The 27968-nt window shown below is 42.0% G+C and overlaps 1 protein-coding gene and 1 pseudogene across 2 annotated transcripts; both read right to left on the bottom strand.

Annotated features, from left to right (window-relative positions):
• Positions 1–18569: 18569 nt before the first annotated feature.
• LOC123065336 (protein NRT1/ PTR FAMILY 5.2-like) lies at positions 18570–20956 on the bottom strand (annotated as a pseudogene).
• A 1658-nt stretch (positions 20957–22614) lies between these two features.
• On the bottom strand, positions 22615–27710 carry LOC123069664 (rab escort protein 1). Of its 2 annotated transcripts, none has more exons than XR_006432696.1 (10): positions 26641–27710; positions 26436–26558; positions 26055–26154; positions 25669–25707; positions 24628–24844; positions 24470–24545; positions 24153–24348; positions 23760–24048; positions 23516–23621; positions 22615–22885 (listed from the first exon to the last, which is right to left on the bottom strand). XR_006432696.1 is itself a non-coding variant. In XM_044492585.1 (10 exons), the coding sequence occupies exons 1-9, from the start codon at positions 27399–27401 to the stop codon at positions 23532–23534; spliced, it is 1683 nt and encodes a 560-aa protein (XP_044348520.1). In that variant the 5' UTR covers positions 27402–27706; the 3' UTR covers positions 22615–22885; positions 23516–23531. The 2 variants fall into 2 exon arrangements, 1 of the variants encoding a protein (XP_044348520.1); XM_044492585.1 differs by having other exon boundaries at positions 23968–24048; positions 26641–27706.
• Between the last annotated feature and the right edge of the window lie 258 nt (positions 27711–27968).

Genomic DNA, 27968 nt, shown 5'->3' on the forward strand with positions numbered 1-27968 from the left:
AGCTTTGTTTCCTCCAAAATGACCTAAGTTAGTTATAATATGCTTAGTTAACTAGGTTTGCTCAATAATGACATGTACTTACCTTACTTATGTAAAAAACGGCATAATTAGCTTAGTTAGCTCATAAACGATCCATTTTACCTACATTAGCTCTAAAATGATGCATTTTACCTAAGTTAGCTCATAAACGATCCATTTCACCTAAGTTACCTCACAAACGATGGCGTGCTTCTTCTTCTAGTCTTCTTCTTCTAGTCACCTTTTCCTAACTTTCTTATTTGCCATTTTGCAGATTTCATTCACTTCGCGGAAGCTAGCTTGCTATGATGGAGTGCTTGTTTTTTATTTCATTCTCTTCTAGTATTCTTCTAGCTTGCTACGATGGAACTTGTTATCTTGATGAAACTTTGCATTGTAATATGTATGTGCAACTTCCTAATGGTTGCAACTTATGTGTATGTGCAACTTGCTATGTGGATGGAACTATATATGTATGTACGATGAAACTTATGTGCTGTTAAATAGCCCTGTGAAATATATCTATATATGTCATATATATTTGCTGTGAAAATTGTTGGATTTAAAAAAAACAGGGAAAAAAGCCATTATGCAAGCTCTTTGCCGTCTGCCACCGACGGCAAAGGGCTCTTTGCCATCAGCAGCGGACGGCAAAGAGGCCACGTGGCAGGCAACTGTGCTTCCTGGGAGGCTGACCTATCTGGTCAGTTTGCCAACAGTGGCTGACGGCAAAGAGAAAGTAACTTTGCCTACAGCAGCGGATGGCAAAGGCCTTCCGATGTTTGCCGTTAACCACCTAACGGAGTAACAGCGCAATTATTGCCGTCAGCATTCTTTGCCGTCGGCAGCTGATGGCAAAGGACCCTTTGCCGTCAGCCGCCCGAAGCGGACGACAATGTAGCTCTTTGCCATCCCTTACATTGCCGTCCACTTTTGTCGTCCGTGGCGCACGACAAAGACCTTTGCCATCCGCCATCCATGCCTTTGCCGTCCGCCGTGGCTGATGGCAAAGTAGCTGATTCCTGTAGTGTTAGTCCCAAAAATAATATAAAAAGTTGCCAAAAGTATATGAAAGTTGAATAATATTGGCATGAAACAATCAAAAATTATAGATACGATGAAGACGTATTAGCATCCCCAAGCTTAATTCCTGCTCGTCCTCGAGTAGGTAAATGATAAAAAAAGATAAGTTTTTATGTGGAATGCTACCTAGCATAATCTTGATCATATGTCTAATCAAGGCATGAATATTAAGACACGAGTGATTCAAAGGAATAGTCTATCATTTGACATAAAAACGATAATACTTCGAGCTTACCAATAAAGCAATCATGTCTTTTCAAAACAACATGGCCAAAGCAAGCTTATCCCTACAAAATCATATAGTTTGGCCATGCTTCATTTTCGTCACACAAAATGCTCCCATCATGCACAACCCCGATGACAAGCCGAGCAATTGGTTCATACTTTTTAACGCGCTTCAGCTTTTTTCAACCCTCACACAATACATGAGCGCAAGCCATGTATATAGCACTATAGATGGAGTAGAATATGATGGTGGGGGTTTATGTGGAGAAGACAAAAAGGGAGAAAGTCTCACATCAACGCGGCTAATCAACGGGCTATCGAGATGCCCATCAACTGATGTCAATGCGAGGAGTTAGGATTGACATGCAACAGATGCACTAGAGCTATAAGTGTATGAAAGTTCAAACTGAAAACTAAGTGGGTGTGCATCCAACTTGCTTGCTCATGAAGACCTAGGTCATTTGAGGAAGCCCATCGTTGGAATATACAAGCCAAGTTCTATAATGAAAATTCCCACTAGTATATGAAAGTGACATAGGAGACTCTCTATATGAAGAACATGGTGCTACTCTGAAGCACAAGTGTGGTAAAAGGATAGTAACATTGCCCCTTTTCTTTTTTCTTTTTTCTTTTTTTGCGGGCTTCTTTGGCCCCCCTTTTTTATTTAGGCTTCTTTGGCCTATCTCTTTTTTTCTTCTTTTTATGGGGCAATGCTCTATAATGACGATCATCACACTTTTATTTACTTACAACCCAATATTATAACTCGATATCTAGAACAAAGATATGACTCTATATGAATGCCTCCGGCGGTGTACCGGGATGTGCAATGATCTAGCATAGCAATGACATCAAAAATGGACAAGCCATGAAAACATCATGCTAGCTATCTTACGATCATGCAAGGCAATATGACAATGAATGCTCAAGTCATGTATATGATGATAATGGAAGTTGCATGGCAATATATCTTAGAATGGCTATGGAAATGCCATAATAGGTAGGTATGGTGGCTGTTTTGAGGAAGATATAAGGAGGCTTATGTGTGATAGAGTGTATCATATCACGGGGTTTGGATGCACTGGCAAAGTTTGCACCAACTCAAGGGCAATGCACAGTACCGAAGAGGCTAGCTATGATGGAAGGGTGAGAGTGCGTATAATCCATGGACTCACATTAGTCATAAAGAACTCATATGCTTATTGCAAAAGTTTATTAGCCCTCGAAGCAAAGTACTACTATGTATGCCCCTAGGGGGATAGATTGGTAGGAAAAGACCATCGCTCGTCCCCGACCGCCACTCATAAGGAAGACAATCAAAGAAACACCCCATGCTTCAAATTTGTCACACAACGGTTACCATACGTGCATGCTACTTGCAAACCTCAACACAAGTGTCTCTACAATCCACAACCACGCACTAGCATGACTCTAATATCACCATCTTTATATCGCAAAACTATTGCAAGGAATCAAACATATCATATTCGGCGATCTACAAGTTTATGTAGGATTTTATGACTAACCATGTAAATGACCAATTCCTGTCATCTCTCTAAATAGATATAAGTGAAGCAAGAGAGTTTAATTCTTTCTACAAAAGATATGCCCACGCTCTAACAAATATAAGTGAAACAAAAGAGCATTCTACAAATGGCGGTTTTCTATGTGAAGAGAAATAGGCAATCCAAACTTCAAATGATATAAGTGAAGCGCATGAAGCATTCTATAAAGCCATACTCAAAAGATTTAAGTGAAGTGCAATGAGCATTATATAAATCAACCAAGGACTATCTCATACCAGCATGATGCATAAAAGAAAAATAAAAACTAAATGCAAAAGAAGCTCCAAGACTTGCACATATCGCATGAACAAAACGAATACGAAAACATACCGATACTTGTTGAAGAAAGAGGGGATGCCTTCCGGGGCATCCCCGAGCTTAGATGCTTGAGTCTTCTTGAATATTTACTTGGGGTTCCTTGGGAATCCCCAAGCTTGAGCTCTTGCCTCTCTTCCTTTTCCTCATATTGAGACCTCCTCGATCAAACACTTCATCCACACAAAACTTCAACAGAAAACTCGGTAAGATCCGTTAGTATAATAAAGCAAATCACTACTCTAAGTACTATTGCAAACCAATTCATATTTTGTTTTTGCATTGTGTCTATTGTAACATAACTTTTTCATGGCTTAATCCACTGATAGAAATTGATAGATTCATCAAAACAAGCAAACTATGCATCAAAAACAGAATCAATCAAAAACAGAACAGTCTGTTGCAATCTGAACATTCACCATACTTCTGTTACCCCAAAAATTCTACCATAATTAGGAAAAATAAACAATTTGTACAGCAAGACAGTGCAAAAGGAATCAGAACCATTTGACTTCCAGTTAAAAATGTAAAATCGTGCACTACAGCCAAAGTTTCTATCCTACACCGTACAAACCAACAAGCATTGTAAACATCCTAAAGGCAAACCTTGGCACATTATTTTTATAATACAATGGAATTGTACAAGGGGATAATTATTTTTGATGAAAAGTTTCTGTAATTAAGATTCGCAAAGTTTCTGTGAGCATGAACAAAGTTCAAGGAGCTCTCCCACTTCAACAATGCTTGTCTCTCTCACTTTCACTTTCCTTTTTGAAAAGGTTTTAGGTTCCCCTCTTTATTTTTTTGTTTTTAAACTATATAAAAGCACTCAACAGAAATAAATGACTCTCTAAAACTTCCGGGTTGTCTCCCTGGCAGCGCTTTCTTTAAAGCCATTAAGCTAGGCATATAGTGCTCAAGTAATGGATCCACCCGGATCCCAAGGTATATCAAAGCCAATTTTAATTAATAATGATTTGTAATTTAGTAGTGAGCACAGAGTAACATATATCATGCAACAATGAAGTCTAACTCTCTTCCTATGCATCAACATGTCATAAAAGAACAATTCATGCACACATAGTAAAGGCCAATGCATAGTATAAACAATTTCTTGCAACTATCGTGTTGGAAACATAGAGAGGTGGAGATATAGTTCCTCTCTCATAATAATTGCAAGTAGTAGCAGCAAGCACATGCATATTACAATCATCAAAATCATCATGTGCAATGGTAAAAGGCAACCCATCAATATAATCCTTAATAAGCACAAACTTCTTCGATATAGTGTAGTTTGGAGAATTCAAAAAGATAATAGGACTATCATGCGTGGGTGCAATAGCAACAATTTCATGTTGAACATAAGGAACTATAGCAAGTTCATCTCCATAGGCATAATTCATATTGGCATCTTGGCCACAAGCATAGCAAGCATCATCAAAAAGGGATATTTCAAGAGAATCAACGGGATCATAACAATCATCATAGCAATCATCCTTCGGTAAGAACGAAGGGACATTAAATAATGTATGAGTTGGAGGGTTACTCTCATTATAAGGTGGGCACGGGTAGCTAATCCGCTCTTTCTCCTTTTGTTCTTCGCTCTCCTCATCATCTTTTTCATCCAATGAGCTCACATTTTCAGTAATTTCTTCTTCCATAGACTCTTGCAAAATATTAGTCTCTTCTTGGACAGCGGAGACTTCCTCAATAAATGCATCAATATTGTAATTGTATTCATAATTCTCATAGCAATATCTAAGTATAGCAAAATTTTCAGGTCTGTAAACAGCATCATCAAAATTTTCACATGTTTTAAACAAAGATTCTATTTCATAAGCACCCACAAAAGCAACAAATTCTTCTATTTGTTCCACATCATAGTAATCATATACACCAATAGCATAAGAAGCTAAGGTTTTATTATCATTGAATTTGCATGAAAAGGGAAGGTGTGGAGCCTTCATCCTAGAGCAACAAGTATAATCATATATTAAGCATAGTTGACGAGCATACCAACGTAACATATGAATTTAATCCCATAATAGTTTCCCTTTTTGTGTCAAGCGATAATCCCTAAAGAATTCACGTTGATCCGACGTGTCTCCCATAACATAATTGAATGAGGTTTTCTATCAAAGTAGTACATAATATCTTTCACATAACCAGGATTGAGGGTTTTAGGAGGTTCCCCATTGATACGTCTCCAACGTACCTATAATTTTTTATTGTTCCATGCTATTATATTACCCCTTTTGGATGTTTATGGGCTTTATTTTACATATTTATATCATTTTTGGGACTAACCTACTAACCGGAGGCCCAACCCGTATTGCTGTTTTTTTTTGCCTATTTCAGTATTTCGAAGAAAAGGAATATCAAATGGAGTCCAGACTGAATGAAACCTTTGGGAGCGTGATTTTTGGAACGAACGTGATCCGGAGAACTTGGAGTGCAAGTCAAGCAGCAAACGAGGCGGACAGGAGATAGGAGGGCACGCCCACCCCTCCTGGGTGTGCCCCCTGTCTCCTGGGCCCCACGAGCGGCCACCGACGTACTTCTTCCTCCTATATATACCTACGTACCCCGAAAACATCGAGGGGGCCAACAAAAAACAATTTCCACCACCGTAACCTTCTGTATCCGCGAGATCCCATCTTGGAGCCTTCACCGGCGCTCCGCTGGAGGGGGAATCGACCATGGAGGGCTTCTACATCAACACCATAGCCCCTCCGATGAGTTGTGAGTAGTTTACCACAGACCTTCGGGTCCATAGTTATTATCTAGATGGCTTCTTCTCTCTTTTTGGATCTCAATACCATGTTCTCCCCCTCTCTTGTGGAGATCTATTCGATGTAACTCTTTTTGCGGTGTGTTTGTCGAGATCCGATGAATTGTGGGTTTATGATCAAGTTTATCTATGAGAAATATTTGAATCCCCTCTGAATTCTTTTATATATGATTGAGTTATCTTTGCAAGTCTCTTCAAATTTTCAGTTTGTTTTGGCCTATTAGATTGATCTTTCTTGCCATGGGAGAAGTGCTTAGCTTTGGGTTCAATCTTGCGGTGTCCTTACCTAGTGACAGCAGGGGTTGCAAGGCACGTATTGTATTGTTGCCATCGAGGATAAAAAGATGGGGTTTATATCATATTGCTTGAGTTTATCCCTCTACATCATGTCATCTTTCTTAATGCGTTACTCTGTTCTTATGAACTTAATACTCTAGATGCATGATGGATAGCGGTCGATGTGTGGAGTAATAGTAGTAGATGCAGGCAGGAGTCGGTCTACTTGTCGCGGACGTGATGCCTATATACATGATCATGCCTAGATAATCTCATAATTATTCGCTTTTCTATCAATTGCTCGACAGTAATTTGTTCACCCACCGTAATACTTATGCTATCTTGAGAGAAGCCACTAGTGAAACCTATGGCCCCCAGGTCTATCTTTTATCATATAATCTTTCAATCCACTTTTATTTGCATCTTTACTTTTTGCATCTATATTATAAAATACCAAAAATATATTTATCTTATCATACTATCTCTATCAGATCTCACTTTTGCAAGTGGCCGTGAAGGGATTGCCAACCCCTTTATTGCGTTGGTTGCGAGTTCTTTGTTTGTTTGTGTAGGTGCGTGGGACTTTTGAGGAGCCTCCTACTGGATTGATACCTTGGTTCTCAAAAACTGAGGGAAATACTTACGCTACTATGCTGCATCACCCTTTCCTCTTCAAGGAAAACCAACGCAAGCTCAAGACGTAGCAAGAAGGATTTCTGACGCTGTTGCCGGGGAGGTCTTCGCTCAAGTCAAGACATACCAAGTACCCATCACAAACTCATCTCCCTTAAATTTACATTATTTGCCATTTGCCTCTCGTTTTCCTCTCCCCCACTTCACCCTTGCCGTTTTATTTGTCCTCTCTTTCCCAACCTTCTCCTCTCTTTTTCGCTTGCCTTTTTCTGTTTGCTTGTGTGTTGGATTACTTGTTGCCATGGCACAAGATAATACCAAATTGTGTGATTTTTCCAATACCAATAATAATGATTTCCTTAGTACTCTAATTGCTCCTCTTAATGATGTTGAGTCTTGTGAAATCAATACTGCTTTGCTGAATCTTGTTATGAAAGATAATAAAAATTCACCGGCCTTCCTAGTGAAGATGTTGCTACTCATCTAAACAACTTTGTTGATTTGTGTGATATGCAAAAGAAGAAAGATACGGATAATGATATTGTTAAATTGAAGTTATTTCCGTTTTCACTTAGAGATCATGCTAAAGTTTGGTTTTCGTCTTTGCCTAAAAATAGTATTGATTCTTGGAACAAGTGCAAAGATGCTTTTATCTCTAAGTATTTTCCTCCCGCTAAGATTATCACTCTTAGGAACGATATTATGAATTTTAAACAACTTGATCATGAGCATGTTGCCTAATCTTGGGAAAGAATGAAATTGATGATTCACAATTGCCCTACTCATGGTTTGAATTTATGGATGAACATATAAAATTTTTATGCCGGTTTGAACTTTGCTTCTAGAAATCTCTTAGATTCGGCCGCGGGAGGCACGTTTATGGAAATCATGTTAGGAGATGCTACAAAACTTCTTGATAATATTATGGCTAATTGTTCTCAATGGCACACTGAAAGATCTACTAGTAAAAAAGTGCATGCTATAGAAGAAATCAATGTTTTGAGTGGAAAGATGGATGAACTTATGAAGTTGTTTGCTACTAGAAATACTCCTCTTGATCCCAATGATATGCCTTTGTCTACTTTGATTGAGAATAATAATGAATCTATGGATTTGAATTTTGTTGGTAGGAATAGTTTTGGAAACAATGCTTATAGAGGAAACTTTAATTCTAGACCGTTCCCTAGTAATTCCTCTAATAATTATGGAAATTCATACAATAATTCTTATGGTAATTTTAATAAGATGCCCTATGATTTTGAGAATAGTGTGAAAGAATTTATGATTTCTCAAAAAAAATGCTTTGCTTGAAGAAAAAATTGCTCAAAGTTGATGATTTGGCTAGGAACATTGATAGACTTTCGCTTGATGTTGATGCTTTTAAACTTAGATCTACTTCTCCTAAGCATGATATCAATGAGTCTCTCAAAGCAATGAAAATTTCCATTGATGAGTGCAAGGAAAGAACCGCTAGATTGCGTGCTAAGAAAGATTGCTTTGTAAAGGCGTGTTCTTCTAGTTTCCATGAAAATAATGATGAAGATCTTAAAGTTATTGATGTGTCCCCTATTAGATCTTTGTTTTGCAATATTAATCTTGATAATAATGGGACTGGAGATGAGTCAACTTTAGTTAGAAGGCGTCCCAAGAATTTTCGGAGTTTTTAGATCTTGATGCTAAATTTGGTAAAATTGGGATTGGAGAGATCATGACTTTAAATAGCATTGAACCCACTATCTCGGATTTCAAGGAATTTGATTATGATAATTGTTCTTTAGAAGTTTGTATTTCCTTGTTGCAGTCCTTGTTAATTCTCCTCATGCTTATAGTCAAAATAAAGCTTTTACCAAACATATCGTTGATGCCTTGATGCAATCTTATGATGAAAAACTTAACTTGGAAGTTTCTATACCTAGAAAACTTAATGATGAGTGGGAACCTACTATAAAGATTAAAATTAAAGATCATGAGTGTTTTGCTTTGTGTGATTTGGGTGCTAGTATTTCCACGATTCCGAAAACTTTATGTGATATTCTAGGTTTCCATGATCTTGATGATTGCTCTTTAAATTTTCACCTTGCGGATTCCACCATTAAAAAGCTAATGGGAAGGATCAATGATTTTCTCATTGTTGCAAATATAAATTTGGTGCCCGTAGATTTTATCGTTCTTGATATAGATTGCAATCTTTCTTGCCCTATTATTTTTGGTAGACCTTTCCTTAGAACGATTGGTGCGATTATTGATATGAAGGAAGGGAATATTAGATTCCAGTTTCCATTAAAGAAAGGCATGGAGCACTTTCCAAGAAAGAAAGTCAAATTACCTTATGAATCTATCATGCGGGCTACTTATGAATTAAGTGCCAAAGATGGCACTACTTAGATCTATCTTCGCTTTTATGCCTAGCTAGGGGCGTTAAACGATAGCGCTAGTTGGGAGGCAACCCAATTTTATTTGTGTTTTTTGTTTTTGTTTCTGTTTAGTAATAAATTTTGCATCTACTTTCTGTTTAGATGTGTTTTATGTTTTAATTAGTGTTTATGCCAAGTAGAACCTATAGGATAACCTATGATGATAGTTAATTCGATTCTGCTGAAAAACAGAAACTTTGCGCGCACGAATTTAGTTTTTTTAAATCACAGAAACGTGATTTTGCGTTGATTCTTTTTGCTGATAATCAATAGACAAATTGTACAGGACTTCCTATTTTGGTAGGATTTTTAGAGTTCCAGAAGTTTGCGTTAGTTACAGATTGCTACAGACTGTTTTGTTTTTGACAGATTCTGTTTTTCAAGTGTTGTTTGCTTATTTTGATGCATCTATGGCTAGTAAAATAGTTTATAAACCATAGAGAAGTTGGAATACAGTAGGTTTAACACCGAGGTAAATAAAGAATGAGTTCATTACAGTACCTTATGTGGTGGTTTTGTTTTCTTTCACTAACGGAGCTTATAAGATTTCCTGTTGAGTTTTGTGTTGTGAAGTTTTCAAGTTTTGGGTAAAGCTTTGATGGACTATGGAATAAGGAGTGGCAAAAGACTAAGCTTGGGGATGCCCATGGCACCCCAAGATATTCAAGAATAGCCAAAAGCCTAAGCTTGGGGATGCCTCGGGAAGGCATCCCCTCTTTCGTCTCCGTTCATTGGTAACTTTACTTGGAGCTATATTTTTATTCGCCACATGATATATGTTTTGCATGGAGGGTCGTGTATTATATTAGTCTTTGATTTTTAATTTACCACAATCATCCTTGCTATACACACCTTTTGGGAGAAGCCTACTTGATTGAAATTTATTAGAATATGCTATGTGCTTCACTTATATCTTTTGAGCTAGATAGTTTTTTCTCTAGTGCTTCACTTATATCTTTTAGAGCACGGCGGTGGCTTAATTCTGTAGAAATTGCTAGTCTCTCATGCTTCACTTATATTATTTGAGAGTCTTTTAGAACAGCATGGCATTTGCTATGGTTATAAAATTGGTCCTAGAATGGTAGGCATCCAAGTTGAGTATAATAAAAACTATCATAGGAAGTGAATTGGATGCTATGATCAATTTGATACTTGATAATTGTTTTGAGATATGGAGGTAGTGATATTAAAGTCATGCTAGTTGGGTGATTATGAATTTAAATAATGCTTGTGTTGAAGTTAGCAAGTCCCGTAGCATGCATGTATGGTTAAAGTTGTGTAACAAATTTGAAACATGAAGTGTACTTGGCTTGTGCATCCTTATGAGTGGCGGTCAGGGACGAGCGATGGTCTTTTCCTACATATCTATCCCTCTAGAAGCATGCGCGTAGTACTTGGTTTTTGATGACTTCTAAATTTTTGCAATAAGTGTATGAGTTCTTTTGACTAATGTTGAGTCCATGGATTATACGCACTTTTTCCTTTCCATCGTTGCTAGCCTCTTCGGTACCGTGCATTGCCCTTTCTCATGTTGAGAGTTGGTGCAAACTTCGTCGGTGCATCCAAACCCCGTGATACGATACGCTCTATCACACATAAACCTCCTTATATCTTCCTCAAAACAGCCACCATACCTACCTATTATGGCATTTCCATAGCCATTCCGAGATATATTGCCATGCAACTTTCCACCGTTCCATTCATCATCATCATGACATACATTACTTTTGTCATATTGCCATTGCATGATCATGTAGTTGACATCGTATTTATGGCAAAGCCACCATGCATAATTTTTCATACATGTCACTCTTGATTCATTGCACCATCCCGGTACACCGCCGGAGGCATTCATATAGAGTCATATTTTGTTCTAGTTTTGAATTGTAATTCATGTGTTGTAATCAATAAAAGTGTGATGATCATCATTATTAGAGCATTGCCCAAAAAGAAAAGAGAAAAGAATAAAAAAGAAAGGCCAAAAGGCCAAAGAAAAAAAAGGAAAAAAGAAAAAAAAAGAGGAAAAAAGAAAATAAATAAAAGGGGCAATGTTACTATCTCTTTTTCCACACTTGTGCTTCAAAGTAGCACCATGTTCTTCATGTAGCGAGTCTCATATATTGTGCTTCAAAGTAGCACCATGTTTTTCATATAGTGAGTCTCATAGGTTGTCATTTTCATATACTAGTGGGAATTTTTCATTATAGAACTTGGCTTGTATATTCCTACGATGGGCTTCCTCAAATTCCCTAGGTATTCGTGAGCAAGCAAGTTGGATGCACACCCACTAGTTTTCTTTTGTTGAGCTTTCATTCATTTATAACTCTAGTGCATCCGTTGCATGGCAATCCCTACTCCTCATGTTGACATCAATTGATGGGCATCTCCATAGCCCGTTGATTATCCTCGTCAATATGAGACCTTCTCCTTTTTTGTCTTCTCCACACAATCCCCATCATCATATTCTATTCCACCCATAGTGCTATATCCATGGCTCACGCTCATGTATTGCGTGAAGGTTGAAAAAGTTTGAGATTATTTAAGTATGAAACAATTGATTGGCTTGTCATCGGGGGTGTAGAATTTGGGAACATCTTTGTGTGACGAAAATGAAGCATAGCCTAACTATATGCTTTTGTAGGGATAAACTTTCTTTAGCCATGTTATTTTGAGAAGACATGATTGCTTTGATTAGTATGCTTGAAGTGTTACTATTTCTTTTATCAACATGAACTTTTATTTTAAATCATTTGGATCTGAACATTCATGCCACAATAAACAAAATTACATTGAGAATTATGCTAGGTAGCATTCCACATCAAAAATTCTGTTTTTATCATTTACCTACTCGAGGACGGGCAGGAATTAAGCTTGGGGATGCTTGATACGTCTCCAACGTATCTATAATTTTTGATTGTTCCATGCTATTATATTACCCCTTTTGGATGTTTATGGGCTTTATTTTATATATTTATATCATTTTTGGGACTAACCTACTAACCGGAGGCCCAACCCGCATTGCTGTTTTTTTTTGCCTATTTCAGTATTTCAAAGAAAAGGAATATCAAATGGAGTCCAAACGGAATGAAACCTTCGGGGGCGTGATTTTTGGAACAAACGTGATCCGGAGAACTTGGAATGCAAGTCAAGCAGAAAACGAGGTGGCCAAGAGATAGGAGGGCGCGCCGCGCGCCCCTTGTCTCCTGGGCCCCACGAGCGGCCACCGACGTACTTCTTCCTCCTATATATACCTACGTACCCCGAAAACATCGAGGGGGCTAACGAAAAACAATTTCCACCACCGTAACCTTCTGTATCCGTGAGATCCCATCTTGGAGCCTTCACCGGCGCTCCGCCGGAGGGGGAATCGACCACGGAGGGCTTCTACATCAACACCATAGCCCCTCTGATGAGTTGTGAGTAGTTTACCATAGACCTTCGGGTCCATAGTTATTAGCTAGATGACTTCTTCTCTCTTTTTGGATCTCAATACCAGGTTCTCCCCCTCTCTTGTGGAGATCTATTCAATGTAACTCTTTTTGCGGTGTGTTTGTTGAGATCCAATGAATTGTGGGTTTATGATCAAGTTTATCTATGAGAAATATTTGAATCTCCTCTGAATTCTTTTATGTATGATTGAGTTATCTTTGCAAGTCTCTTCGAATTTTTAGTTTGGTTTGGCCTACTAGATTGATCTTTCTTGCCATGGATTGATACCTTGGTTCTCAAAAACTGAGGGAAATACTTACGCTACTCTGCTGCATCACCCTTTCCTCTTCAAGGAAAACCAACGTAAGCTCAAGACGTAGCACCCATCTCCATGAGCAACAAGTACACCTAATTTTTTGGTATTTCGTGTTCCATATCCATAACTAAAGATAGAGAACAACTTAGAACAGCAAATAAAATTACTTAGTGATAAAGCAAACAAGCACACACGAGAATATTCACCCCATGCTATGACTCCCCGGCAACGGCGCCAGAAAAAGGTCTTGATAACCCACAAGTATAGGGGATCAATTGTAGCCTCTTTCGATAAGTAAGAGTGTCAAACCCAATGAGGAGCTAAAGGTAGAACAAATATACCCTCAAGTTCTATCGACCACCGATACAACTCTAGGCACGCTTAGTGTTCGCTTTACCTAGAACAAGTATGAAACTAGAAGTACTTTGCAGGTGTTGTTGGATAGGATTGCAAGATAATAAAGAGCATGTAAATAAAAGCTAGGGGATGTTTAGATAAAGAAGCAATAAAGTAAATATAGCGAGTGTGGAAAAGTGGTGGTATGAGTTGTGAAATTGTCCCTAAGCAATTGACTACATTAGTAGACCGGTAATCACTATTGCAATTCTATTTGAGGGAGAGGCATAAGCTAACATACTTTCTCTTCTTGGATCATACGCACTTATGATTGGAACTCTAGCAAGCATCCGCAACTACTAAAGATCATTAAGGTAAAACCCAACCATAGCATTAAAGTATCAAGTCCCCTTTATCCCATACGCAAACAACCTACTTACTCGGGTATGTGCTTCTGTCACTCACGCCACCCACCATAAGCAAATCATGAACATATTGCAAACCCTACATCGGGGATCCCTCACGCTTGCACGACACGGAGAGCACCATAGGACAACACCAATAATAAAACATGCAACTCAAACCAATCATAGCAATTCATCAATCACCGATAGGACAACGAAAATCTACTCAAACATCATAGGATGTCAACACATCATTGGGTAATAATATGAAGCATAAAGCACCATGTTCAAGTAGAGGGTACAACGGGTTGCGGGAGAGTGGACCGCTGAATATAAATGGGGAAGGTGATGGAGATGTTGGTGAAGATGGCGGAGGTGTTGGTGTAGATCGCGGTGATGATGATGGCCCCGGCGGCGTTCCGGCGCCACCGGAAGCAAGGGGGAGAGAGCCCCCTTCTTCTTCTTCTTCTTCTTCTTCTTCTTCTTCTTCTTCTTCCTTGACCTTCTCCTTAGATGGGAGAAGGGTTTCCCCTCTGGTCCTTGGCTCCCATGGCGTGGGAGGGGCGAGAGCCCCTCCGAGATTGGATCTATCTCTTTGTCTCTTTCTGTTTCTGCGTTCTCCGATTCTGCCCTTCCATCGTTTCTTTTATATCCGAAGATCCGTAACTTCGATTGGGGTGAATCTTTACCCAGATTTTTCTCATAAAATTAGCTTTCTTGCGGCAAAATAAGAGCGTCAACCGCCTTACGGGGTGCCCACGAGGGTCCAGGGCGCGCCTGCCTTCCTGGGGCGCCCCCCTGCCTCGTGGCCCCCTCGGGCACCATCTCGCGTTGATTCTTCCTCCCAAAAATCATAAATATTCCAAAATAATTCTCTGCCCATTTTTATCCCGTTTGGATTCCGTTTGATATTGGGTTTCTGCGAAACATAAAACTTGCAACAAACAGGAACTGGCACTGGGCACTGGATCAATATGTTAGTCCCAAAAATAATATAAAAAGTTGCCAAAATTATATGAAATTTGAATAATATTGGCATGGAATAATCAAAAATTATAGATACGACGGAGACGTATCAAATACCTATTCTGCACAAATGTCCTGAAACTTTACGGAGAATTGTTTTGGAATATATAAAAATATTGGGCGAAGAAACAACAGAAGGGGACCCACCAGGTGGCCACAAGCTTGGGGGGAGCACCCTACCCCCAAGGCTTGTGGGCTCCCTAGCCATCGTCTGGTGCCCATATTCTGCTATATGAAAGGTTTTGACCTACAAAAAATCATAAGGAAGCTTTCGGGACGAAGCGCCGCCATCTAAAGGCGGAACCTGGGCAGAAGCAATCTAGGGCTCCGACAAAGCTATTCGTCGGGGGAAACTTCCCTCCGGGAGGGGGAAATCGAGGCCATCGTCATCACCAACGATCCTCACATTGAGGGAGGGTCAATCTTCATCAACATCTTCATCAGCACCATCTCCTCTCAAACCCTAGTTCATCTCTTGTATTCAATCTTTGTTCCAAAACCTCAGATTGGTACCTGTGGGTTGCTAGTAGTGTTGATTACTCCTTCTAGTTGATGCTAGTTGGTTTATTTGGTGCAAGATCATATATTTAGATCCTTAATGATATTCAATACCCCTCTGATCTTGAACATGAACATGCTTTGTGAGTAGTTGCGTTTGTTCCTGAAGACATGGGAGAAGTCTTATTATAAGTAATCATGTGAATTTGGTATTCGTTTGATATTTTGATGAGATGTATATTGTCTTTCCTCTAGTGGTGTTATGTGAACGCCGACTACATAATACTTCACCATGATTTGGGCCTATGGGAAGGCATTGGGAAGTAATAAGTAGATGATGGGTTGCTAGAGTGACGGAAGCTTAAACCCTAGTTTATGCGTTACTTCGTAAGGGGCTGATTTGGATCCACATGTTTCATGCTATGGTTAGATTTATCTTAATTCTTCTTTCGTAGTTGCGGATGTTTGCGAGAGGGGTTAATCATAAGTGTGAGGCTTTTTCAAGTAAGGATAGCACCCAAGCACCGGTCCACCCACATATCAAATTATCAAAGTAACAAACGCGAATCATATGAGCATGATGAAAACTAACTTGACAATAACTCCCATGTGTCCTTGGGAGCACTTTGCTTTATATAAGAGTCCGTCCAGGCTTATCCTTTGCTACAAAAAGGATTGGGCCGCCTTGCTGCACTTTTGCTACACTTGTTACTTGTTACCCATTATGAATTATCTTATCATAAAAGTACCTATTACCGATAATTTCAGTGTCTGCAGAAAATTCCTTCCTGAAACCTGCTTGTCATTTCCTTCTGCTCCTCGTTGGGTTCGACACTCTTACTTATCGAAAGGACTACGATTGATCCCCTATACTTGTGGGTCATCAAGACTCTTTTCTGGCGCCGTTGGCGGGGAGTGAAGCGTCTTTGGTGAGTGGAATTTGGTAAAGAAACATTTATATTACATGCTGAAATTTATTGTCACTTGTCACTTTGGAAAATCATCCTTTGAGGGGTTTGTTCGGGGTATCTTCACCTCGATCGGAAGAGCAACAAGTTGCTCCTCAACCTACTACACCTGCTGAAAATATTTATTATGAAATTCCTTCGGCTATGATAGGGAAGCTGCTAGCTAATCCTTATGCAGGAGATGGAACACTACATTCTGATTTGCATCTAATCTATGTGGATGAAGTTTGTGGATTATTTAAGCTTGCAGGTTTACCCGGAGATGAAGTCAAGAAGAAGGTCTTTGCTTTATCTTTGAAGGTAAAGCCATTGACATGGTATAATCTATGTGATGATATTGGAGCTTAGAATTACAACAGATTGAAATTGGAATTTCATCAAAAGTTTTATCCTATGCATCTGGTTCATCGTGATCGGAATTATATATATAATTTTTGGCCATGTGAAGGAGAAAGTATCGCTCAAGCGTGGGGGAGACTTAAGTCAATGTTATATTCATGCCCCAATCATGAGCTCTCAAGAGAAATTATTATTCAGAATTTTTATGCTCGGGTTTCTCGTAATGATCAATTCATGCTTGATACTTCTTGTACTGGTTCTTTATGAAGAAGACTATTGAGTTCCGATGGGATCTTTTGAAAAGGATTAAGCGCAACTCTAAAGATTGGGATCTCAACAAAGGTAAGGAGTCAGGTATAAACCTTGAGTTTGATTGTGTTGAATCTTTTATGGATACCGATGCGTTTCATGAATTTAGCACTAAATATGGACTTGACTCTGAGATAGTAGCTTCTTTCTGTGAATCATTTGCTACTCATGTTGATCTCCCTAACGAGAAGTGGTTTAAATATCATCCTCCTCTTGAAGTAAAAATAGTAGAACCCATTAAAGCCGAAGAAGAAACCATTACTTATAATGTTGATCCAGTTATTCCTACTGCTTATGTTAAGAAACCACATTTTCCTGGCAGGGTAAATGAACATGCTAAAGCTTCAACTGTAGTTCATAAGAGTTATACTAGAACACCTACACCCCCTGAACAAATTAAAGTTGAACATAATGTTTCTATGGTTAAAGATCTCTTGGTTGATAATATCGATGGGCATGTTATTTATTTCTATGATGAAGCTACTAGAATTTCTAAACCCGATGAAAAAGATAAACATAGATTGGTTGTTGGCATGCATGTTGTCTCTGTTAAAATAGGAGATCATTGTTATCATGGCTTATATGATTTGGGTGCTAGTGTGATTGCTATCCTGTTTACTTTATATCAAGAAATTATGAATGATATTGCACCCGCTGAAATAGAAGATATTGATGTTACTATTAAGCTTGCTAATAGAGACACTATTACACCACTTGGGATAGTTAGAGATGTTGAATTCTTGTGTGGAAAAACGACAATTTGGCACGCGAGAGGCCGTTTGGTGCGCTCCAGCACGCGCGCGAAAAAAATCGGCGCGCGCGGGGAAAAGCGGCATCGCGCGCAGCAGTTTTTGCACGTCTCGTCCAACGTGCTGGTTAAAAACCGCGTGCGGGCGCCCACTAACCGCAAACCTTTCCCTCCCGTCGCACCTTCTTCGTCGCCTCTTTCGGTGCCCCACCACCGCCGCGCCTTCTCCCCCGTCTCTTCCAGCGCCCCGTCGCCGCTGCGCCTTCTCCCGCCGCCTCATTCACCGCCCCGCCATGCCGCCGCGCCCCCGGAGCAGCTCGGGCTTCCGCGGCGTCTGCCTCCGCCCCTCCGGCGTGTATTACACGGAGATCCACTCCGGCGATACAAAATTAGCGCGCCGTGCAACCGCGCGTCTGTTGGAGATGCTCTAAGGCTAGTCATAGTGCGAGTAACATAAGTAGTAACATAGATGCCACATAAGCAAAAAAGATGAGGTGTCATGTAATTAAAGAGGAGAGAGACAAATAGAGTAACATAATATGTTACCATCACATAGCGGTTCCCAATACAAAATGAGTCTATAAAGTAATAAATGAAGACATGTATGTTATTACACCTATGACACTTCTCACTATGAAGGTAGTAACATGAACTAGTAACATACTCCCTCCTTTCCGGTTTATAGGGCTCAATTCAAAAATCTCACCAACCAAGGTAGATCGTGAATGGTGGAATATTTTTTGTAGTTTGCAAAAGCATCCAATTAATGCTCTTATTTTCCTCAAAAAATTATGTTTACCAATGCATTAATTGCAATGCATGCATGCATAAAGTACATGCATTGGTCAATTTTCTCTTAATACTTGCATGCAATGATTTAATGCCCCTTGGAATCTAAACATGTGATGGGGAACAACCAAATTAAGCCTTATAAAATGGAAAAACTAGAATTTTGAGATAAGCCTTATAAACCGAAAAGGAGGGAGTATGTATGTTACTAGTCTAAGTTACTCCCCACTATGACCAGCCTAAGATCCATTGGCATGCTCTCTCTTTTTTTGTGCAATTGCCCATTTATTTTGGTGCAACTGTATTTAGTTTCTGCAACTGATTTTTTTATGTGAAAATGTTATTTTGGGTTTTGGGTATGTGCTAATTCCCAGGAGACTATACGATTGGCTCCTTCACCATTCCTGGCCTCCCCTGCTTCTCCTTGCTACCGTCAGCGATGTCGGCGTTGTACACGTACATCCGGCACACGGCGAAGAAGACGAGGAGGTTGGCGCAGTTGAGCACGGCGAAGAAGGCGTAGTAGAGGTCCAACCGCGAGGCGTTGAGGTTGTTCTGGATCCAGCCTCCATGTCCTCCTCCGCGCCGCCGCGTGACGCGCGACACCGTCGACAGCAGGAAGCTGCTGAGGAAGTTGCCGACGCCGAGGCTGGTCATGGCGTAGGATGTGCCGAGGCTCTTCATCCCCTCGGGCGCCTGGTCGTAGAAGAACTCGATCTTGGCCACCTCCAGGAAGGCGTCAGCGACGCCCATGAGCACGAACTGCGGGAGCAGCACGAAGATGGAGAGCGGGACCATCGTGCCCCTGCTGTCGAGCACACCGTTCTCGCGCGCCACGGCCAGGCGCCGCCGCTCGGTCGCCGACGCGATCACCATGATCGCGATGTGGAGGACGAGCCCGGCGCCCATCCGCTGGAGCAGCGAGATGCCCCGCGGGTTCTTTGTCAAGCGCCGCATGCAGGGCACGAACAGGCGGTCGTAGAGCACGACGGAGACGAGCATGGAGACGGTCACGAAGCCCTGCAGGCTCGCCGGCGGGATGTCGAAGTCGCCGACGCGCCGCTCCAGCGTCGTGCCCTGCTTCACGAACAGCGTGTTGATCTGGGCCAGCATCGCGCTCGGCACGAACGTGATGAACAGCACGGGAAGCATCTTGAGCATCTGCTTCGTCTCCTCCACCTGCGTCACCGTGCTCAGCGACCACCGCGACGTGCTCCCGGCCCCGGTCCTCACCGCCGCTTTGCTCAGCACACTGAAATTCGGCGTGTGGGACAGCGGGGACGACTTTTTCCTGTCGTATTGGTCGGGGTCGAGTTCGTGCAGGTCGCGCGGGTCCGCGGGCGCCGTGACGCGGCACTTGCGGACGGCGTTGACGATGACCCCGGCCATCTTGGCGAGGGAGCTCTCGGGTGAGGTCGGCTTGTGGCGGTACAGGGGTGTTCCGGCGGTGAACACGGCGATGGAGACGGCGAGGCCGATGGTGGGGAGCGCGTAGCCGACGGTCCAGCCGATCTTGTCCTGGATGTAGACGAGGACGGTGTTGGCGAAGAGCGTGCCTAGAAAGATGCTGAACATCCACCAGTTGAAGAAGGAGAGCTTCTGCCGGCGCTCCCTCGGCTCGTGCTTGTCGAACTGGTCGGCGCCGATGGTGGAGATGTTGGGCTTCGTGCGCCTGTGCCGACGGCGAGGGTGTACAGGGCCAGAAAGAACACGCCCAACTGCAGGCTCGACGCCTTGCGCTCGCAGCTCGGGTCCGCCGTGCCGGTGCCGCACGCCGGCGGCTTCAGCGACGGCAGCGACACGGCCATGGTGAGCAGGCACATTCCCTGCGCAATCATCCATTGGCCAAGTTTTTTTTTTTCATTTTCAGCGACAGCTTTTGCCGGCGATCGAGCTGATCAGCTGAGGTATGAAGGAAGGGAAGGGCTTACGAGAAGGTAGATGACGGAGGCGGCCATGAAGGTGCGGTAGCGTCCGAGGTGGGCGTCGGCGATGTAGGCGCCGAGGACGGGCGTGATGAGGCTGGTGCCGGCCCAGTTGGTGACGTTGTTGGCGGAGCGCACCGTGCCCTGGTGCAGCTCCCTCGTCAGGTACAGCACCAGGTTGGACGCGATGCCGTAGTGCGCCATCCGCTCGAACACCTCGTACACTGCAGGTCACTTGGTCAGCCATGGCTTCTTCGGCGTTGCAGGCCAGGGATATCGGGCTTCTTCTTCCTTACGACCTTACGTGCAACGAAATGAAGGTTAGGGCTTAGGGGCACGCGGAGCTTCCTTACCAAGAACGAAGGAGCAGGCTTTCCATCCTCCTCGGTTGGATCGGATGACCGGGTTGCCGCAGAGGTCCGTCGTGCCGTCCTGCGTGTACTCGCCGCCGCCGGTCTCCAGCTGCGGCGTCCCCGCCATTGGCACTCCTCTCCCAGCGCACTTGACTTGAGCTCTCGATGCGCAAGGGTGGGAACTTGAGATCGATGGGTCTAATTCCGTGACACTGGCAATGCTAGTTAACTGTATATACGATTCTGACTAGCTAACTGCTACACGATCGAGTATCAAGCAATGGAATTATAATACACGATCGAGTATCAAGCAACTGCAATTCTAAATAGGACTCGTTTCAAAAAAAATCTAAATAGGACAGTCTTCTCATCAAATAAATAAAAACAATTAGCTGTAGGTATGATTTGTGCTTATCTATTCGGATTTATTCTGTATTTCAAAAAGGACGAAGATCCCGGCTTCTGCATCCATGCTGCTATTTCAAAAAAAAAAAATCCATACGATCGAGAAAAGGATTAGGTTTCACATAACGGAACAAACAAAACAAAATAAGCATCCTGGTGCAAAAGATCCAGACTGTTATTTTATGGTGATGAAGCGACTATAAAAATGGGAGCGCCTATAGATCGATCCAGCTTGAGAGATAGCCTCGAATGAGGATTTCATTTCAATTTCTGGTCACAAAATTGGTTTAACGCATCGAGAACATGCTGAAGTGTGTTTTCTTTCTTTTTAATGTGGTGTTCTAGTGGGCTTTTCTGGATGATGTTATTTTGTGTTATCTGCTAATCAATCAACCAATACTTATGCGAGGAAGGTTTTTTGCTTTGATGACCACATGTACTGATATTGTTTCTATTCTACAATGTCACATGTCGGCGCTTCTTTGTTTAGATGGTGAGAGGGCGCACAGGACCAATGTGTTGTTATAGGTTGGTTTTGCCGATTAATTTGAAAAATCTTGACCAACCAAGATCATGGATCAAATCAAAAATTGAATAGTACCTCAAGTGAATGAGAAAGCTCGTTAAGAAATAGTTGACCCTATCAAAATCATGAACGAAATCCAAAATTGAACACCTCAACTGAACGAGAGGGCTCCAAATTAGGAAGCATAGTGAATTAGATGATTATAGATACCAAACCAAAATACCATGTGGACTTGATGGTAGATGGCATACTATAATGCACCATGAAAACCAGATGAAACGGGTGTGGAACGTGTTTGGTTTTGAAGCAAATTTATTAAATACATAGCGTTTATGTTCTTCTGCCAAAATCTTACTGTTTCATTATGTTGATATTTATGCAGGGTACGAGATCAATGTCCTATGGTGTACAGCCTTTTATAATGTTCCGTTGGGCGATCTTTCGAAATATGAAAGCCTTTTTTTTAAACACGGGCAAAAGCTTTACCAGTTCTATTAATTAAAAAGATTGTTGCCCAGTTAATTACAGAAAACCGAGCAAAGCCCAATACATCTATCAAGGGTAAAGCCCACTCCAGACATCAAAACTCAACAAGGCCAACCCCACTCCCGTCGACAACATGTCAAACGCTGCAACAGACACCAAGAACACAAACACATACCAAGGGGAGGCCCCGCTCCACCAACATGCCGCCCTCCACCTCCGCCAGACACCATAAGTCGCGACTGCTATGGGAGGAGCAGACAGCACAAGTCGTGCACTCCACAAGATCCCAGCACCAATTGCAGTGATCGACATGCGCTGACGATACATCGACAGCAAGCTCATCACCCGCACAACACAAGGCTGGTGCCCTCGAAGTTATCCTTGTTTCGACTCCAAGGATAGTTATGGTAACAAACTCCGTGGATGCATCAGACAAGTAGTTTAAACTCAATTTCATTACTCTGTTTCACTCGTACAAAGAACCAGTGCAACAAATGAAAGGCGCCACATGTAGCAAGAACCAGTGCAACAAACGAAAGGCGCCACATGTAGCTTGTGCAGTAATAACTACAGGCACTGCAACAAGCCATACAACCATCAACGTTGTCTGTGGTCTCGCTCACTGAGCAGATCATCCATGTTGGTGCGATGTATCTAAAATGCCTTCATGTATCTTCTGTGGAATATTTGTCCAGAAAAACACTAACCCTGCGGAAAATAACAACCTACTCAGGACAAGATTTTTCTTTTGTGAGGTGAGCCAGTATGATAGTGTTCACAAGAACATTGTAACCAATGGTGCACCTTGACCAAGCCAAACTGGGAATTACCAGAGCACGTGAACTTCAAAACGAAAGCCATGTCACATCATCTATCACCATACATTCTCCTAACGAAATTGAGATATACTTAACTCTTTGTTATTCGATATTTTGGGTTATTTGGCACCATATGTACTTTCCGGAGAGAATGTGACCAATATTTAAATAGATGCTTCAACAGCAACATATTTTGGTGTTCTATAAAAAAATTTGATAGTGGAGCTTCCCTGGCATTTCTTTTGTTAAACCATCTTTTCTCATTCAGGATCCAAGCAGGTCTGGAGAAAACTGTTTCAAAAGTTTTGATCGTGCAAATTCACAGTTGTTCACATTTCAAAATGTACTGAGGTTATGAGCAAACAGTGCAAAGTCCGATGTGTAAATGTTATAACATTTTCAAGCACACTGAGATAACTATGAGTAAATGTACAGCTCCATGTGTAATGATTTTGATATCTTCACATCTAACAATAAAATGAGAAAACGGTACAAGTTCCACATGCTGCGATGTTATTACCTCTGCAAACATGTTTCTACTCTGCAAGATCAGAGTCATCGTCGGCATATTTAGGAGTTGCGTTTCTAGGCAGGAATTCTTCGTCAGGATAAATATCTGTAAATAACTGCAAGAAAAACAATGAAAGGAATTTATAAGATGAAGGACAGATGGTTGCATGTGCCTTCTCTGTGTTCACATCTCATTATGCTCGACAGAGCTAGAGACATTATCAAGTAAATGAAGAGCTAATCTCCAAACCTACATCAGACACAACGTAATTAACAAGAACTAGACGAATTCACTCCAGCACTAGTTACTCTTTCTTCAATGCAAACACCGTAATAAAGCACTCGCTATTGACATGTACAGTTCAGTTCTGAAGCTTCCATAATGAGCCAGAATCCTGGCCTGTATCTCCTGCAAGTACAGAAATGAGAATAAAATTTATCAACACATAACGTACGCAATACCTGTTTTGTCGATTCCAGTATATCTCTGTAGTCCAGGTTTTCATCCGGCATGGGGCATGACAATACAGCACCAGATGTTCCCTGATAGTGGAAGATGGGACAATGGATGTCTTAATACAAATACATATATGACATCTGAACAGCACATATCTTTACTAGTGTTCAAAATGATCAAACAAATGCACCTGTGTGATCTCTTGAACATACACACAACTCCAGATTAGCACTGGCTTTCTATCCTCGATGTTTTTGCTGGTTGTCTCCAAATGGCCTTCTGAATCATCTGAAGCCTGAGTACTGAAAAGAACCTCCATTGCCTTGTTTATGTACTGCTTTCCCGTAAAGGCATCAGTACAGGGAGTAGACAGATATACCATGAACCTGCAAGGTGGAGATCAGCTTGTAAGGCAAAGTTGCCTGCCTATATGGTGACAATTTCAAATGCAGTTGTTCCTATGTCAGATGCAGAAAAGTAAACACTAACACTGCATACGTAACTTACATTCCAGGAGGGCATACTGCTACATTGCTGCTCAGCTGAAGCGCCCGAACAGCTGTAGCTTGCTGCTCTTGTAATGCTAAAATGAAGGAAACAAATGAGAAGCAAATCACTTATTCAAGCAATACAAACATTAACAGAGGAGAAATAACTGTCCTTACATTTTGGGGGGAAAACAACCAGAACATTTGATGAAGCCTCTTTTATGGAGCTGCTGATTATGCATACTCCCCTGGCAACTTTTCTCGTCAAGTTTGAGTCTGAAGCATCAGATGGCATGTCCAATGAAGGAATTTTGTACGAGGGACCAAGTATCAACTGCTGGCACAAAATATCCTGACCAGAAGCCAATCTGGTGCCTATATAACGCTTCTTTTCCTGATCAAGAGAATGTTGATTGTTGGGTGCTATTCATAGATTACAGAATTGATCGTGCAGGTCCCTAACTAAAGCATGCGACATCACTCATAGGCAAATAAACACTGAAAATGATCGCTGATCTTCTGATTCTGGGAATCAACCTAATGCGTTCAAATATATAAAATGAGTCAGTATCATTCTTATCCTGAAAGGGCAGCCTGGTGCATGTAGCTCCCGCTTGCGCAGGGAGGGTCCGGCCACTTTGGGTCTATTGTACGCAGCCTTTCCCTACATTTCTGCAGGAGGCTGTTTCCAGGACTTGAACCCGTGACCTCATTCTTATCCTGAGTGGAAAAAAAAAATATCCCATGCATCTACTTTGAATCAGGCTCTCCCTGACCGATTTGCAGATTGGACAAACACTTCCGCAGAACTATTCTTGTTGAGCTCAGGACTGAGATGCATAACCTTGGTGGTTGCCAACAAATTTTCACCATCTAAAGATGCCAAAAAAATTGAATTTTGCTGATTGTTTTATCTTATTCCAGACTATGATAGTACAGGAGAACCTAATTATGGTAACACTGCATCTTTTCTAGCAGCAGCAGCAGGTAATTTTGCCAATTCTCTCTACTCATCTTTGCTGGATCAAGTGGGTGTCATGGAATCCTATGCCGATTTGCGATTTGTTGGTACATATTTGAAGATGACAGTAAAATCCATAACAAAAATATATAAAAACTGAGCAACAAAAAGGAAAGATTATATTGTACAATTGACTATATCAGACAGACAAACATTGGCACAGACACGTCCAGCATAGAGCTTAAATTTTATCATACCTCGTCCACGAGGAGGGCTGTGACTGGCATCCGCAACACCTGATTGACAGAAGAGAGATATACCAGAGTCTAAGTATCAAGAGAGTCACACAAAAAGACAATACTTTACAGGATAATTGGCCATGTTCTTGTTTAAAAGGGCAGGTCATTCCAGTAGAGAGGTGCTAAACCCTTGGCCTACCACATCATCACTACGTTCCAGTTAGGTTGCAACAGAGGCTTACAAATCATGGGGCCAGAAAGATCATATAGCTGCACGATTATTATTAAGCCAAAGCAACAGGGTACAACCAAAGGGCAGTCTATACCATATCATCACGTTCTAGTAATAGTATATGTAAGATTCATCAGAAAGAAAAATAGCATAGCTGAGAATAACATCTTACATATAGGGCACCCTTAACAGCAGCAAAGCGACAGAAAGCTTGCGGTAGCTCACCATGCCCGTACATAGGATAAATGAAAGCACCTTGGGCATTAGCAAACCTGTTGCAGAAAACATGAGCACATATAGAAATTTAGACCACAGCAATTCACATATAAAATCACCACATGTTACACTATCTCTAAAGCTACACAAAACTAAACAGATTACTAACAAAGGTATATACATCATACTTCCTCCGTCCCAAAATAAGTGTCTCAACCTTAGTACAACTTTGTACTAAAATTAGTACAAAGTTGAGACACTTATTTTGGGACGGAGGGAGTAGAAGATATGTCTTCTCAAAAGAGGACCAGAAAAAGGTTCAAGCGAGCAAAGTGACCTCCCAATGGACGAGGAATAAAGAGCTAGGGTCTTGATTCCATCTCTTGTTGTTAGCAATTTCTCGCATGTGTCTGCGGCATCTTGATCATAATCTGCCATGGCAATTGCATATAGCACAACCCTATAAATAAGACACAGAAACCTACATCAGTCAAATTGCTATTAAAAATAGAATACGCTAAAACACTTGAGCATGCTCTTACGCTCTAATCTTGGGTTGAAGCTGCTGTTTCTTGAGGAATTCGATAAAGGGGAGGTCCAAGTCCTCCTCAGATATCTTACCAGAGGCTTGGCCCTCCCCATCCTTACCGCCAGAAGACGATGCGGCAATGTGTGACTGGACAAGCTTGAAGAATCTGAACAAGAGGGTCTTCTCCTTAAGATTATCCCTAAGATTAAGCTTCTCCTTAGACCGATGTGTGCTGTCCATGAAGATGGTCTGCCTAGAGTCTGGCACCGGGCAGAGCGCACCATCCCAGTAGATGAGGCTGCCCCCTTCCACGCTCTTGAACTCCACATGGTGGCTTCCTCCTGACCTCAGAAGAAGGTCCACGGCCTCGTCGGCGCAGTACAGCACCCTGGGACCCACCAGGTCGACCGTGAAGCGCCTGGACGGTTCGGGAACCGTCCCCGAGGTCTCAACCTCCGAGTACAGACTGCGGCGCTCGAGATCGACGGCGGTGTATTCAGCGGTGGCGGAGGAGGTTGTGGTTGGGGAGGACGGGCAGGGGGTGGAGGAGTCGGCGGAGAGGAAGGAAGGGACGGAAGGGAGCGGGATGGAGGAGTAGAAGGAGCCGTAGAAGGGGTCGGGGTCGACGTGGAGGACGGTCTTCCCGGCGGCCGCGCAGGCAGCGGCGAGGATGGACTCCGGGAGGCCGGTGCCGCAGAGGACCACGTCGAAAGAGGTTGGGTCGATGGTTGGGTATTCATCCAGGGAACCGCCGCCGGCGGAGGCGTCAGCCATGGTCAGCGGTGAATCTCAAAATCAGGTGGAGACGGAAAATTCACAAGATCTAGTGCGTGGAAGAAAGCAAGCGCGTCCACCTGCGCATTCACTCAAACACGTTGGAGGCACAGCTCAGTGCCAAGATTAGAGCTGCCGGCGAGGCACCCTGCTGCTGCCAGCCACGCTACAAACTGTGGGAGGGGCGCGAGAGCGAGAAGACCGTACATAGTCTGTTGGTTTGGGAAGGCGAGAGATCGCCGCGAGTTCGATTTGGGTTTTGGGAGGAAGGCGACGCAGATGCTTTTCTTTCCTCGGTAGTACTCTCTCCGTCCGGAAATACTCGTAGAAGAAATGCATAAAAATGAATGTATCTAAAACTAAAATACATGTAGATATATCCATTCCTCCGACAAGTATTTCGAGACGGAGGGAGTATAATGCTAGCCGGCAAAGGTTCTTTGGGAAGAAACTCACAGCGAACACCTCGCAGCTGTTTGATCGAGATCAAATGATGACAGTTTTTCAAAAGAAAATGTTTTCTCTATGAAGAATTGACATGCTAAGTGACAGTTTTATTCATCTTAT

This window comes from Triticum aestivum, chromosome 3B (assembly GCF_018294505.1).
Source record: "Triticum aestivum cultivar Chinese Spring chromosome 3B, IWGSC CS RefSeq v2.1, whole genome shotgun sequence".
Classification (NCBI taxonomy): Eukaryota; Viridiplantae; Streptophyta; class Magnoliopsida; order Poales; family Poaceae; genus Triticum; species Triticum aestivum.